At 38.7% G+C, this 16,555-nt stretch overlaps 1 protein-coding gene across 5 annotated transcripts in view; it reads left to right on the top strand.

Annotated features, from left to right (window-relative positions):
- The window catches only part of LOC101165996 (cGMP-dependent protein kinase 2), a 32,047-nt gene extending 17,474 nt beyond the window's left edge, over positions 1–14,573 (top strand). The window contains exons 10-20 of one of the 5 annotated variants that reach the window (XM_020709279.1): positions 1,490–1,558; positions 2,180–2,278; positions 2,578–2,725; positions 4,572–4,708; positions 5,800–5,889; positions 8,338–8,479; positions 9,898–10,061; positions 10,759–10,886; positions 11,147–11,209; positions 11,757–11,823; positions 14,354–14,573. In XM_020709279.1, coding sequence (XP_020564938.1) covers positions 1,490–1,558; positions 2,180–2,278; positions 2,578–2,725; positions 4,572–4,708; positions 5,800–5,889; positions 8,338–8,479; positions 9,898–10,061; positions 10,759–10,886; positions 11,147–11,209; positions 11,757–11,815 — 1,099 coding nt within the window. In that variant the 3' untranslated portion in view covers positions 11,816–11,823; positions 14,354–14,573. Of the gene's footprint in view, positions 1–1,489; positions 1,559–2,179; positions 2,279–2,577; positions 2,726–4,571; positions 4,709–5,799; positions 5,890–8,337; positions 8,480–9,897; positions 10,062–10,758; positions 10,887–11,146; positions 11,210–11,756; positions 11,824–14,353 lie in introns of those variants that run through there. The other 4 variants (XM_004076916.3, XM_020709280.1, XR_002291777.1 and 1 more) reach the window with 4 other exon arrangements.
- The last annotated feature ends 1,982 nt before the right edge of the window (positions 14,574–16,555 follow it).

Genomic DNA, 16,555 nt, shown 5'->3' with positions numbered 1-16,555 from the left:
CAAGTTTTTTCCCTTTCGGGGTCACAGGGCTGCCGGAGCCTATCCCGGCCACTTGTGGGCGAAGGCAGGGGATGCCCTGGACAGGTCGCCAGTCTGTCACAGGGTAGAGTGTCCACAATCACACACCCATGCACTCTCACACTCACACCTAGGGACAACTTAAGTTGACCAATTAACCTATGAAGCATGTTTTTGGAGAGTGGGAGGAAGCCAGAGAATCCACGCATACACGGGGAGAACATGCAAACTCCACACAGAAAGGTCCCCCATTGATGTTCTGGTTCAGGTCGCCCAGCCGGGACTTGAACTGGGGCCTTCTTGCTGTGAGGGAAGAGCGCTAACCACTGCGCCACCGTGCAAAATTTTTCTGGCCTTTATTTGTTCCCACATCGTGAAAAACATGGATGATGTTGAGCGAGAAGCTTTGGTTTTTGTGTTTAGGAGAGATCTACAGAGGCGCCAGCAAGAACGTCGCCGTGTCTGGGTTCAATAACTTGAATTAAACCCCAAATGGCCCTTCATCTAACACGTCCATCTAACATAAAAGGATTCCATCCGATTGGTCAAATGCATAAATGGATTTATTTAATTTGTTAAATACTTCAAGCTGGGATAAGATTGTTTTAGTACATTTAAGGTTACAATTCATCGTAGTTTTTAAAGACTTTTGCGATATGCGTACCGCACAGCCTAATACCGTGATAACACCTTAAATTTGCGCTTTATTGTGCAAGCCTAGTTTGAGGTTTATCCAAGAGGGGAAAAATAAAAAATAAAACTAGTGGAACTTTTTGTTTTTTGTTGTTCTCTGTCTGCCGGGCAGCTAACCGCCCGCGGACCAGTATAGCAAACGCCGCCGCCCGGGGTCCAGCCAGACCACGGATGGCGTCGCGGGCTTGATCGCTGGCGACCTGTCCAGGGCGTATCCCGCCTTTGACCAGGGCAGTCTCCGGCAACCCCGCCACCCCAGAAGATTAAGAAAATGGATGGAAGTTCAGGAAGAAAATCCTCGCATTACGCAGCCATATTGGATACATTTTTCTACCTTGTGATCGAGTCACTGAAAACATCACGTGCCCAAAGCTGAGTCTCTGATTGGTTGAGGCGCCACATCATCTCGCTGTGCTGCGTCCAAACTACTCCGCAGGCCCTCAGATCGCGTCTGTACATTAGGTTAACATTAAAACTTGACATCGCTGATGCATAAATTGAATCTCATGTGAATGCAGCATAAAGATCATTTGACTATTTTAGCGAATGTAGTATTGTGAGTAAAGCTGCACATAGGCAAGGCAAGTTTATTTGTATAGACATGGACAAAGGCAATTAAAAGTCTTCATATTATTATTAATATTAACATGGCTGCAACTGGCACATTTCTTTGTGAACCAAAAAGTGTATTACTGTGTCTGTTCTGACTGCAGTGATGACAGAGTGTCGAGTTTTGTGTAAATCTTGCTATTTTTTTATCTACTGGATCCGACCGCAGTGAGGATGTCCGCTCTGCCAACATCATTTGTAATGAGAATGACACACAATGCCTGGTGGTGGACAGAGAGTGAGTAACTGTGTTTTGTGTTTGTGGTGTTGTTGTGTAGCTGAAACCATACTAAACAGCTTTTCACCAGCTTAAATCAGTCATTTGGATGCTGCAAAAAAAATCAGCATTTAACAAATCAGTTGACAAGTTTGGTGAGGAAAAGTTCAGCATGAAAATGTAACTGCATTTATCTGTTAAGCTGAATAAATCATCATCATCAGCTTATCTTGGACATTAAATTATGTTTAAATGTAGATTTTATTTATTGTGTGTTTGAAATTATACTAACATCGTGATTGGTATGCTTTTCTGTTATAGTTAAATTTGAATACATAGGTTTTTTGTTGAAACCATCATTTCTTCAAACTGCCATCTGGTTCCAACCCTTTTATAATTTAACTATAGTATGATGTTAGTATTTGTGAGGTTGGCCTTAAGAGTTCTCAGATTTAATTTAAAGACATTTCACAAGACTTTAGAAATAACTGGAATACTTACCTGAACAGGTAAAACTTAATTTTTTAATAGGAGTGATCACTGAAAAACTTAAACCTCAAACAAAGTTAAGAGCTATGTTTTACTGATTGCATGGTTATTTTGAAATTGACATAAAATAAATCTCTCTTCTCCTTTTATCAGCAATTTCAACCAAATGGTGGGGACTTATGAGGAGCTTCAGACTTACCTCAAGGAATATGTAGGAGAACTTTCCAAAAGCGATGAGAGGAGACATTTTCTGTGAGTGCTGGAATGCTGCAAAAACGTTTTGTTTGTTCATTAACAATACAATCTGTTTGCTGCGCAACACAATACTTGTACCTCAGAGTGATGGTAAAAACTCTAAATTGTCTCTAATCTTTGCTACCAGTCCAGTACAGAAAGGAACTCGCAAAAACACACAATACTGTCTCACTCAAAATCTAGAGCAGTCAACTGTGTAATCAAACTTTATCATAAGACATATACAAACAACTGATTATTGCTGTTGTGTGCAGTAGTGAATAGAAGAACAATACATCTTTCATTTTGTCTCTCAGACCCCACTCTCAGCAGAGTGACTCTCCAGAAGCTCAGGAGCTAAGCAGGCTAAGGGAGAGGACTGCTCGCATTCCTGCAAATCAGCCTTTCCAAGAACTTGAAGTCATAGCAACTCTGGGCATGGGAGGATTTGGACGAGTTGAATTGGTGAGATGCACCGACATAGTCATGGTTCAACTGTCAACTGGCATTTCTCTCTTTGAAAATGAAAATATTTGAGGAAAACTTGTTCTTTCTTGCTCATGACATAATTCAGTAAGGTCTTGGGCCATAACCAACAAACAAGGATGTCCACGGGCCAAAGCCTATCTAACTCACTAAAGACATTATTTAGTAGTGAAAAAGAATGCATTGGCAAAAGATACAGTAATTATTTGGTCCATGACAAAAGTTTACCTCAATACTTTATTTCCCATTTGTTGTGGATGACAGAGATAAATCATTTTCCTACAAGTCTTGACACAGTTTTGACACTCTTGCCTGTATTTAAGTCATTCTTCCATTCTCCTTTAGAGCAGTGATGTTTTGGGACTGTTGCTAGGCAACTCCCTCCAAAAATATTCTATGGGGTTGAGATCTGGAGACTGGCTGGGCCCCTCCAGGACCTTTTAAAATGGTTGCTATGTAGCTATTCCTTGGTTGCCGAGATGTTCGTTGTCATCTTGGAAGGTCCAGATTCAGTGGTCTTGTGTGTCTTCCATTTCTTAATAATACACAGTTGATTTCTTCACACGTATTTCAAATCATTCCCAGCCTAGATCAACAATTGTGTTTCTGGTGTCCTTAGACAGCTCGTTGGTCTCGGCCATAGTGGAGTTTGATGTATGACCGTTTAAGGGTATGGACAGGTGTCTTTTATATAGGTTACCAGTTCAAACAGGTGCCACTAAAAGAGAGAGAGGAGCCTCAAAAGATAAGTTACATGCCTGTCAGAGCAGGAATTTTTGCTTTTTTATAGGTGAACAAATAATTGAGTATTTTACCAATTATATAATTAAAAATCAGATTATGTAAATTCCTAGATTATCTTTTTTCTGCCATTCTATCTTTCACACTTAAAGTGTATGATGAAAATTACAGGCCTTTTGCTTTTTAATTTAGAGGACTTGCACAATTGGTAGCTGACGAAATATGTTTGCCCCCGTGTCAGATGTAAAATTCATAGAGCCTCTTTTCGATCCCTTAAACAGGTTCCATCTATCCATCCATTCTTGAGCTTTCTTTTATGAGGGGACAACAGTCCAAGCAGTGGTGGATTGTACCTTTCACACCCGGGCCTACAGTAGTGCTACGTCTGAATCACTCAACCCCTCGTGAACCATATTACAATGCAGAAACGAGCTTTGCATTGCTACTTGAAAATTCCTGCAGCCACAATTATTCCACGAAATAAACGGAATATACAAACGAGTAAACCCATTTCATTATGCAAATACAGCCAGAAAAGAACATTGAAAATATGCCCTTAAATTTGGAATATTATTTGTTATGATATTCATCATTTCACTCATCAAACAATCAGATTATTTAAAGACAAAATCCATCCTCATTTCTTTCCTCAAAAACAGTTCATGACCCTGTCATGTAGATTATCGCTTCAGTTCCATCAAGAAGTTCTTTTCTGTTGCCATCAAGGCCAGTGCTGAGAGCTCAGCATGTCCAGTTGTGCTTCTGCGTAGGTTTTAATTCAGTTTTGGGCCAAAAATGGAAGCAGCATAACTATCACTAACACAGTAAAAGGAAATGGATATTTAATGAGTATGCATGGCCAAAATATACTGAACACATGATTCAGATATTTTTGAGGCCTTCAGAGAAGGCCCTGACGGCCCACCACTGAGTTCAAGTAAGGCTTAACCAGACCTGTCTGTCTCCCTCCAGTTCCTGATTGGATTAACTTCTAATTAAGATTGTGTCAACATTTTAAGTCCTCAATATTATGAGAACTTAAAATATATTTATTTTGACAGTTTGCTTCTCTGCTTATTCTCAGGTGAAACTAAAGGATGAGGAGAGCACGTTTGCTTTAAAATGTATTAAAAAGAAGCATGTTGTGGATACCAGACAACAACAGCACATCTACTCTGAAAAAAAGATCCTTCAACAAACAAACTCTTCATTTATCATCAGGTTGGAACACAGTACAGCATCACACACCTTGAAAAACTGAGAAACAGTCATGTGAACATATGATTTGTGCTCAGTATTATAACCTCTGGTAGGTTTTTACACAGTGCAATACCGTGTAAAAAAGTCATGTCCGAATTCCCACTCTAACCCCTAGTGCACTATAAAGTGCGTTCGACATTTTGTAGAGCTGTCTGAATCTACAATTCCAAAATCCAGTGCCCTAGAAATTTCCCAGAAGTCTCTGCAAAAAAACTGTGTGCATCGACTGGTAGATTGGCGGATATAGACCACAATGCACTACGTCTAAACAATTTTTACCAAAAAATATATTTTAATGTTTTTTTTAACAAATCATCAATGTTTTTATCTACAAAGCACAGTGGACTCATAAATAATCGCAGCAAAACGCTCATAATAATTAATCAATGACGTCATATCCACTTTTTGAAAAAAAAAAAAAAAAAGTAGTGAGTATCCGAATTGCTTTATTAATTCAGGGCACTATAGTGACGCATTATATCGTTTTTAAGTAGTTAGGGGTAAGGGTGGGAATTCGTACACAACCAAACATGACTTCATTTGCCCTCTAAATTGGAGAAAAGAAGTGTTATACTAAGGTTGGTGTCGCCAAGGATCTGAAAAGAGAATGTTGCTGACCTAAATTGAAACTTTCTCCAAGATTTATCTGGACTTTGACTTTACAGAACTAAAGACTAGTGTGAACAGTTTGTTGACTAAAGAAAGTTCAGCCTAAATGCTCCTCTTTCTTTTGCACCAACTACATCACAGCCGTCACTCTTCTTGCCGTCTAGTCTTTTTTGTAATACGTTGAGCTCCTTGAAAAGCAGTACCAGCTTTACACGCAAATGTGGCTTGTTTCTTTTATTCTCTTTCCTTTTTTGTTCTTCTTTTAACAGACACTAATTTCTTTTCTTCTCAGTGTGCCCACTTTTACAGTTTTATAGTAAGCATTAAAGTGACAATTCTCTTTATCTGACAAACACACGTAACATTTCATTCTCATTGTAAATCATATATATTTTTATTTTGGAGAGGATTGACAAGTTTACGTTGCTCTGCCTGGATTCCAGATTATTCCGGACATTTCGTGACAATAAATACATTTACATGCTGCTGGAGGTTTGTCTCGGTGGAGAGCTGTGGACTGTGCTGCGGGACATGTGAGTGTTTGCACCTTTGGTTCAACAAATTATAGTGTTTAGAATCTGGTGTTAAAAACAACGCAACTCAACAATTACTGCACAACAGTCTGCCACGTGAACAAGAAACGTTAGATATCAACAGTTCAAATATTTGTGTAAAGAAGATATCTGACAACATGAGAGTGATAGGATATGGGATCGATAGACAGTACATAAACATTTACAAAAATTCATAAACATTGTGTGAAAAATTATTAAGCCCCTCCCACACTCAAATTCTCAGTCTTTTCTTCCCTTTCTAAGGATGAATGGCAGGTGCAATCAGTTATTCTAGAAAAAATCAATTGTAAAATCTTTATTGAACCAGTTTAAACACAGAAACCCAACAAAAATTGGCACCATTCCTATAAGATGGCAGTAACAAAACAATAAACTGCCTCTCAGTGTTCAGAAATGTTTTTTTAGACTGCCACATCACTTCAGTTTATTACTGTAAACTGAAATACAGTAGAGTTTCTGTATACTGTGTTTCATTTTACAGTAATAAAGCTGTAAAATGGATCACAGCACATACATACTGTATTTTATCTTACAGTTGTACTACTGTAAAATGAAATACAGTAGTTACTGGCATTCAGCTGCCATTAGTTACCATACATGTTCCTACAGTAATTGTACTGTGCTTCCTTTTACCATAATGTTACTGGGTTTTCATTTCCAGATTTTTGACTGTTCAAAAAAGTACTTAAATAATGATTTGGGTTTCCTTTTGACTGTTTTGAGCAAAGACCATCTTCTCTTAGTTCATTACAAGCTGTTTTTAGCCAAGGCCATATTTACCCTGAATGAGCTTTTAGATCAGGGGTCGGGAACCTTTTTGGTTGAGAGAGCCATAAACGCCATATATTTTTGAAATGTAATTTCGAAAGATCCATAGAATAATGTAGCGTCCCTTTCCCACACTGAGGCACGGAGACTTAACCTTTTTTAAGGTTCTTCATTCTGGTTACTGTAGACCATAACCAGCACCGTACAGCTTATTCAGCAACTCCTGAATCTCTCCCGCCGAGAGCGCTTCACCCAACTTTCTATTCCCTCCTCCCGCACCAGCCCTCCTATTTCCCTTATGCAGCCCATAGCTGAACCCTGTTGGTCCAAACTTCCCAATAACAGGCTGAGCGACAGAACTGAGGGCCAATCAGCATCTCTACTTGATGCGTTCAAGGAACTCCGGAACTTAGAACGCGACCCAACAGCCGCCCAATTCAACTCATACAATATGTTTAAAAGTAAAAATACAAAGTGAATGTGTGCATTTGATGTAATTCCAACACTTTTAAAGTACAATACGTCTGTGGATTCTTTTCAATAACATTGTTATGCTGTTGCTAATCAATGATATTTCTTACCATTAACACAATTTCTGGTGCTGCGTGGTTTTGCTGACCGTTGCTGATGGTCTTGTCTGGTTGATACGTTATGCCACATCTAAATGTTGTGGTTGCCCTCTAGTGTTTATGTTATTTTGGTTACGTTTCTGGCGGGTTAGCTGTGGTCCTTCCCTGATCTATCACAGCTGCCTGCAATCATGTTGCTTCCTATTTGAGTTCTGTTCTTTGTTTTGGGATGGAGAGTCTTCTCTGTTTGGATCCTGTTTGGTTCAAGTCAATTCTTAAATCTTGATGAATTTGTTTGAGTCTTCCTGCATCTGGGTTTATCCTCTCTGACCACCTGTAACAAGAAATCTGTTACAGTGTTACAAGTTATGTCTGTAAACACAAGACTGTGTTAAAAAAAACAGACACCAAGAGCCGAGTACGATTTCTCACATGGAGAGCTGGAAACAGACAACCCTTTGTCACCTTTGCTCCAAACCGCTCTAAGGGTGTCTGCCCTCTCCTCGCACCTGTATTCAGAATTGGGTTGCCTCAGTTACATGATAGTCAAATACATCTACTGTAGGTCACTAGGTTAGTAGTTATCAAAATATTATTTAATTTTCTGCTGTAGTCACAGGACGTTCTGTCTTTCAGGATTAAATCAGCTCACATTCCAGACACTCCTTTCTTTCCTGGTGAGGTGATCACTTCTCCAAATGGCACTCAGAAAAATCCCAATGCAACAAATTTAATTGTGTAAGACAAACAGAAGATAAAAAACAGTCTTAAAAACAGCAGTTAATGATAAATAAAGTATATACATTCCACAATAGGTAATTTGCCTTCTGCTCACACTATACTTGGTGTGTTAACCTCTTTCAAATTGAAAAGGAGTTTTTTCTTTCCTCTTACCTATAGTGCATATTTTAGGGAAACAAGTTATGATCAAGCTAAAGGAAATAACTTGGTGAGAAAAACGAAATGTAACTGTTTTTTTGCTGTTTTGGCTGTTTCCATGTTAAGTCTATTGCACAAAACACATTAAAACATGCTTTCTGGTTTATCATTTCTTTTTCTAACCCTTTAGGAGTTGTTTTGAAGAGCAAACTGCCAGGTTTTGCATTGGCTGTGTCCTGGAAGCCTTTGATTATCTCCACAGTATGGGCATCATCTACAGAGACCTGAAGCCTGAAAATCTGCTGCTTGATGCTGATGGTTACGTCAAAATGGTGAGCCATTTATTTCGGTGTCTGTTAATTAGTCACTAAACATTTTGTTTTGTTGTTTGTTTTGCAAATGAGACAAAGCTACGATAAGTGTCCATACTTGCTTGTCTGTCAGAAACAGACTTTTTCCAAATAATTCGAATATCATGGAAAGTGTATTCAAAAATTAAACTTTCATAAAATATGGTTTCAGAACCCATTTTATAATTGATTTCAAGTATTCATTTGTTTATTTTTACATAAACTGGGGTTCTACTTCATGAAACACCCAAAAGCAGGATTTTAAAAAGATAGAATACTGTAGAGAAATCAACATTTACTTCTGAGTTTTTGTAGAAAGATTAGGAAAGACATCATGATCACATCAAATAAACCCAAATAAAGTATTTTAAAATAGTAACTCAATTTTCAAAACTTCAATCGAATGGGCCGCGACCATCTCTTTTGCTGGTTCATCAACATTTTGTCCTTCCGTTAGACTTTCTGTTGGTCTCCTTGGACTTGGATCAATGGTGGTTTTCCGCATAGTTGTTAAGTTTGAAGTCTTCCCCATATTCAACTGAATTGAGACAATAGAACGAAAGTGAACCAGTTTGACCCTTGTTTTATCCTAGGCACTTTAACATTGGGAGTGGGGTCATCTAGACCCACTAGACAGTGTTCTGAACCTTTTTTCTTCAATGATTTGTGATCTTCACTGGTGTCCATGGATTACATGAAATCTTTCCACCTTTATCCACCTTTGTCATGGTAGGAATAACACGGCAATGGTCATCTTGACCCCTTGGATAGTGCAAGGCAAAAGGACCTGGGGAAGATTCCAAACTTAACAACTATCCCAAGCCTTAAGGTCTCCTCCCGATAGCATCATTCAGCTCTATCCACAAATATATTTCTAGGATTAGCATCCGTTTCACTGTAGGCCACTTCACAATTACCCAGGATTTGACCATTATAGCCATTTAGCCTCGAGGGTTTTTAGTTGAGTGCTTTGATTCATTTTGTTTGTTGAAAGATCCATGACCTGGAACTCAGACCAAGCTTTCTGACACCAAGCTTTGCTCCTGAATCCCTTGTTATTGATCACTTTCTTATTTTGTTACTATGGTCCATGTTTAGTGTGGTGCACACCATGTCACCAAAAAGCACAGTAACTACTTGTCGCCCTCTAAAAGGCAGACTGACTGACTGCATGTTTGAAGATACCCGTGATGCCAAGTAGAAGTAACACCTTCATTTAACTACGTCTTTTTTAGAGGTTTTAGATAAAATGAGAAATTAAGTCGCTATCTCAAGAAAACAGCTTCTGTTTTCTCTGGATTGTTACAGATTGTTGATCACGACGCTGCAGTTGTCTACTCAAAAGACAATGTTTGTTTAGCTTTCATTTTAACGTGTCCTCACTAAGCTATATTCTCCAGGCAGACTTTGGATTTGCAAAACAAATTGGTATTGGAAGGAAGACCTGGACTTTTTGTGGGACTCCAGAATATGTGGCACCAGAAGTTATCATGAACAAAGGTCATGACTTTGGAGCTGACTGTTGGTCTTTGGGAATCCTAGTATTTGAACTGCTAACCGGCAAGTAAGTTAATTCTCCAGACTTCTTAGCAATACTAGGATGTACACTGTACTACATAAGTAAAACATTTCATTCAAAATGATGGACTCCAACTTAATAGAATACACGAGTCATTGTATAAAGCCTTTTAGTAACTCTCTTCACCTGATTAAAAACAATTGCAGAAGGAAATAACATATGCAAAAATACTATATAGCGCTTTTCTACCTTCTTTGAAGGCAAGAGGGGTTTACAGTCACAGTCCTAATCACCCATACACACACTGATGTGTGTGAATTGTGTACTATGCTGCTGAACACTGGAGCCAACCAATAACCACCTCAAGCAATGTGGGGTTCAGTGTCTTGCCCAAGGAACACTTTCGACACATGGGGGCACATAGCGGAACTGAGACTGGCTCTCTTGTTGCACTAAAGGAGAAATTGATGAAATACAAGATTTAAAATCAAGAATATAAACCTAAGAAAATATTGCATGTATTTTTTATTTATATATATTTTTTAAAAAATCTACCTTTCGCATCCTTTCTTTTTTTCTTCAAATATTGTCTCTTTTTTCTTTTAAATTTTCCTAAATAAAATACTATATATCTGTGATAAAAAATGTGTGCCCACCCCACCCTCTCCTCTCTGGTTATACAGATGTTTCAGAATAAAATATGTAAATATGTATGTAGTAAACATAGTTGTTTTGCTTGCAGCCCCCCCTTTTCTGGATCAGACCCTATTAAGATTTACACAATGGTCCTCCATGGCATCGATAGGGTGGATTTTCCCAAAAGAATAGGAAAACGTCCAGATGATCTTATAAGAAGGCTCTGCAAGTATGGTGAAGCCCACACTTTTACATGATAGGAGAATAACATCATTATCACTGCTAGAGATGTCAACCTCTAGTCTTTGAGGGCCACTGCCCTGCTTCTTTGGACAATTATAACAACGCAATGGTAAAGAAGCTAGTTGTGTAACAATACTGGACAAAATGCTATTTCAAGCCTCACTTTTTGCCATGCCAAGTAGAACTTCTTTCTGTTTTTAAATGTACTTGATGTATCTGCATACAAATATTGTATCTATTTTTCCTTACAGACTTAACCCGGTGGAGAGGATTGGAAACAAAAAGAATGGTATCATGGACATTAAGAAACACAAGTATGATCTTTTTCTGTATGATTTTTCCTTCTCTAGTTGTGCAGTTTTAGTTCAGATCTGGCCTACATTTCCTGTTGTTGTAGTTGAACAATTTTTCAATTGCGTAAATGTTTGGGATAAAAAAAATACGGTTAGAATTTTACATTAAAATACTTAACCAAACACATGAACTCTAAAAAGTAAAGAAGACCTATTTAACTTGATACTGACTGATAAAAAAGTTATTTCGGTTTTTTCATTTTATTAATTTTGCCAACTTTGTTCTGCAAAAAATGGTTTGCAATTTTTTGTGTGTACTGTAGAACTTTGCTTCCTACAGTTGTAAATGTATTGCATTATGTGGCCCACTCTTAAGTATAATGTTAATAAATTAAAAATTAAAAAGTCTGAACACTTACTTTAATTTCAACTGTTGAAATTTCAGGTGCTTAACTAACACAGTTAGTGAGCAAAAGGTTTATGTTTATTTAGATTTTAATTGTATACAGGTTACATTTTTGAAGTCTTCAACAAAAATATTTCCATCTAAGATTTAGTTTGTTTCCAGATGGTTCCAGGGATTCAACTGGGAAGGTTTGCAGGGTCGGAAACTGCCATCACCACTGAAGAGAGAGGTAATACTCACTCAGAGCCAAATAAAAGCCAAAAAAATATTTCCTTCAGTTCACTAATTGCATTTTAATGAGAAAAACATGTAAACTTAACAGTTAATCTAAAAATGTACATGCAGGTTAGAAATTCTGCAAGTTTTCCCACTAAAAAACACGCGAGGTCTATAATGTTCATCATGGTAGAATTCAATTGAGAGACGGAATCTAAAAAAAGAATCCAGGAAATTATACATAGTATGATTTTTAAAGAACTCTATTATGTAAAAGCGGTCGCCTGTCTCAAACATCTGGAAATAAAACATGGTATCTGTAAGCAAGCATATCACTATTTGATTCTCGGGGTTTCAAATCCTTGCATCTATGGACTTCCCAGGGTTTACAAGGATGGAGTTCCTCTCAAACTCATATCCAAAAGCACCAACTCTGTTACAAACAACATTTCCAAACATCTGGCTGCAGATCTGGAACATTCAGATGATCACATCCAAACCTCAGAGCATTTTACCGTGAAGATCAGGGGACGGCAACTGGACACAAAACTTTGGTGTGACAACACAGCGTCTCCACCACAGCCAATGCAAAGCTGTCAGAGGAAGACAGCAGAAAGATGGCACCCTGGCCAATAGAAGCAGTCTCATCCCTGGCAAGTCATGTACACTCCTGGACCTGTGCCTGAACACCACTTAGTGCAGCTGCTTGGGGGAATTCTACCTGAAGTACAGGCCTTCACAGAATCCATACGTTGACCGCAACATGCTATCTTAGATGACCCCACCGTTGCATTGACGTCATTCTCCTGCTCTCTACTGCTCTTGCAGTAGATGGTGAAGCTCACAGTACTGGGAGAGTCTCTGTATGATTTCATTAATCCAGAGATGGAGACGTGATTTCCGATATTTTTATAGAGCTTTTTGACGTGTTCTCCCTACCATGACAAAGGTGGATAAAGGGGGAAAGATTTCATGTAATCCATGGACACCAGTGAAGATCACAAATCATTGAAGAAAAAAGGTTCAGACCACTGTCTAGTGGGTCTAGATGACCCAACTCCCAATGTTAAAGTGCCTAGGATAGCACAAGGGTTACAAGGAAAAGGATAAGCTTTGAGTAAGAAGACTTTAAGCTTTAACCTGGAACAAAGAGAATTTTGAATGACGTATTGCAGACCGTCCTTAAATTTTTATCTATTTTTTATTTTTTTGTCCTGTCCAACAGCTGAGCAAACAGATGAAGACCTCTTGTGTTGGATTTTACTGTTACAACAGGGGTTATGGATCTTCTGACACACCAGAGGTATATTCGAATAAACCCTGTTTGTAATTTAGACTGAACTTATTCATATTAATTATTTTTGTAACAGTTTTTTGTTGGACCGTGCAGAAAAGAAAAGGAGGGAAGAAGAGAGAGGGATGTTAGAGAGGGAGAGATAGGAGGGTGAATACAGAAAAGGGGGGTGTTAAATCATAAAGCAGCATAAACCAACAGGTTGCTGGATGTTTATAATCACTAATGTCAGGTTTGGATGTGTAACAAACCTAAAAGGGGCGGGGCCTGTCCACACACACACTCACATGTTACAAACATACCTGTTGGTTCCAAAAATGTTCACATACACACAATTAAACATGGACATCAAACAACCGATGTTCACACATGCATACCTATGCATTCAACACACGTGGAACATTTCATTCAGTCACACTAACTATTTGTGCAAAGGTGAGATAACACCTGTGCTAGAGTGAGTGTATCTGTTCTTCTAAGGTGGATGCTGGAATGTAAAAAGGAGGGAGAGAACCCAGTCCTCCCCACACCAACCACCCTTCCCTGTGTTTTTAAGTGGGACAACTTGCAGAATTGATGACCGCAAAACATTTTTCCCCATTATTTATCTGCACAAATGGGTTTAACAATTCTTTCTGCAAAATATCCTGACAAAACCAAGCAAATAGTGGAAGAAAGGCCAATTATTCAATTTAAGGATTGAAATGTTGGAACTGCAGAGTTCATATTTATTTATACAAATCTAGCATTTTTGAATCTTGTCAATTTTATCAATATTTTGTACATTTTATCAACAGAAATTTAAGAAATATTTTCCTAAATGAATTTGTAGTTATATTATTTACAGGCAGAGTTGTGTTTTTTATCCACCTGTTTGTGCTATTTTGCTTAAAACTTTTTGCATTTTTTGCATTGCAACTTAAATTCACTCAGAGTGGCGGCTGACCTGAAATAGATTTTTGTCTCCTGCCCTGATGGGTGAGAGTCATCTGTCCGTATGTGGCTCGAAGATGGGGTAGAAATGAGAGTAATTTCTACTCCATTGTTGGGCTTATTTAAAAAAAGAATACAATGGTCATTCACTATATTGCGGTTCAACATTCATTGTCTCCATGTTTCATGAAGTTGACCTATTTTTAGAACCTAACCTCCGTGATGAATGAGCGAACACTGTAAAAGCTTTTCATAGCTAGGAGGAAAATGAAATTCTTGTAATGACATGATCCCAACTGTTGGCATTATTTTGCAGCTGAGGGGGCCTATGGATCACAGTAACTTTGACATGTTTCCACCTAACTCAGAGGAGGCTCCAGATGAGTTGTCCGGCTGGGATAAGGACTTCTGAGGACTGGAATCTGTCTGACAAAACAGTGAAATCAGACCAAGGCTGAACAGTTGACTTACTGGGTGGACAATAGGGTGCATGCTCTTGTTGAAGAGTGACTAAATAAAACAAAGTTCTTCCTACATGAGTGCTTCTGTTTGCTTGTACTGTGTGACAGCATATTTGACCAACTCTAACTCAAGTACAAATGTTATTTTAATACTTTTTTTTGAACATTGACTGCACATCAGAGAACTCTAGAGAGTTTTTAAAGGTGAAAAAATGATGAGTGCTTATAATTGTCAAGAAAGCATTGTGTTGGTCTGTATTTTAAGAGTATACTTTTTTTTCCATATAACCATTTTGTTATGTGAAATGCAGTTTGACTGCATTTGGATTGGAAATTATATTTTAAAACAGAGCATTTTAGAGTTTTTATTTGGAAACTTTTGTTGTCGTTTTAGAGCCAATTGCACCAACGGCTTGATGAACCTCGTGTAAAACTTAGAGAAATGCTGCGTTCATGTGGTGTTTGAATGATTGGAAGAATGAACAACAACAAATCTTCACACACCACATGGATGCTAGAGCGGAATCCCCAAACATTTTCTTGTGAGGGCGACAATAATTTTTTTTTTTTTTTTTTACTTTAAACTTCTTTTGTCTTTCTTTTAATTGTAAAGCCCTTCAGGGAATTGTGAAGTGCTATATGTGTCATGGTGCCTCTGCCAGCTCTCCTCCCCCTCCCCTCTCTGCTCCGGACGCGACCAGCTGGTTCCACTCAGCATGCAGCCTCTTAAGGAGATCCAGAACCAGCATTCAACGCCAGTTCGTTGTTCCTCTACGGAAAGATCACCACAAGTGTTCCTCTGGTCGCTGTTGTCTGTCCACGCTCCTCGTCCAGTCAACGTATCCTGTTCAAGCCAAATCCTCCGGTTACTGCAGCCGAACCCTCCAGCCTACCTCGCCTCCGAGTCAAGATTCCAGCTCTTTATCGGACATCATAATCTCTCACTGTGAAGTAAAACATTTCTACTTTCCTGACACTTTTTTCTGAGTTTTCTTCCGGGTTCCAGCATTTGGGTCTGCCAAGTCTCGTGAGTTTATGACAATATGAATAAAGTTTCATTCATTCATTCATTCATTCATGATCCTTTTAATAAAATAAATAACACTATTTATTAAATAAAAAATGACCAAATATCTGTGATTTTCAAAGACAAAAAGTCAGGAAAAAAAACACTGATTCATTAAAAAAAACAATAAATAGTGGATCCTCTCCCGCCATAATCCCATAGAGGCTTTGAAAGCTGCAGCTCATCACACGTCTCACAGTTTGCGCTAAACTTTCAGAATAAAACTGAGCAGCTGCGCTGTGTCCTGCACGTCTGTTTCTCATCCAGTAATAATGAAAACAAGCAAATTTCTTTGTTTTCTGCTGCAGCTACGCATATATCTGTGTTACCTTTTCACCAGAACAGAGTTCCATCGGTTATTGCAGGACTTAAAAGTGACGTTCTAAAAATAACCCGTGATTGGTGAAATCCACAAAGTAAAACACCTCACTATGTGTGTGTGTGTATGCTGAAGGTGGTGTTGTCTGCGCTCGCGCGTGTCCAGGAAGAGGGGGGCAGGACCGAGAGTGAGTGTGTGTGGAGCGCGTGTTCAGTTTTTGTGGTGAGTTACGGAAAATCAGTGATAAAGAAAATTCCTCCAAAAAGAACAGAGACTGGTTCTTTTGTTAACCCGCTCTGGAGGCTCTGACGGTCCGAACGGGGTAGTGAACCCCGAAGGAAGATCCGCCTTTGGCCCTGGAGAAGATCTCCCCTGCGTCTTCCGACCACAGTCAGAAAACCACACAGGAAAGGTTCAATACGACAAACTACAAACCACTTTTCTCAGACAGACATGAACATTTTCAGCCTTTTCTCTTGTTTAAATTCTCAAACCTTCATATAAATTAGGTCCAGGATCTTAGAATGAAAACAAAGATCTGATTGATCACAGATTTCTGATCTGAAGAGCTGCGCGTTTCTGTACAGGAAACACGGAAGAGATTGATTGACAAGGTCTCCAGCCAATCAGGACACAGAACAGGGTGCGCTGCTTTAAAAAAGCAGCATAATC

Source organism: Oryzias latipes, chromosome 15 (genome assembly GCF_002234675.1).
Source record: "Oryzias latipes chromosome 15, ASM223467v1".
NCBI classification, from domain to species: domain Eukaryota; kingdom Metazoa; phylum Chordata; class Actinopteri; order Beloniformes; family Adrianichthyidae; genus Oryzias; species Oryzias latipes.
This window is presented reverse-complemented; position numbering and strand designations above follow the sequence as displayed.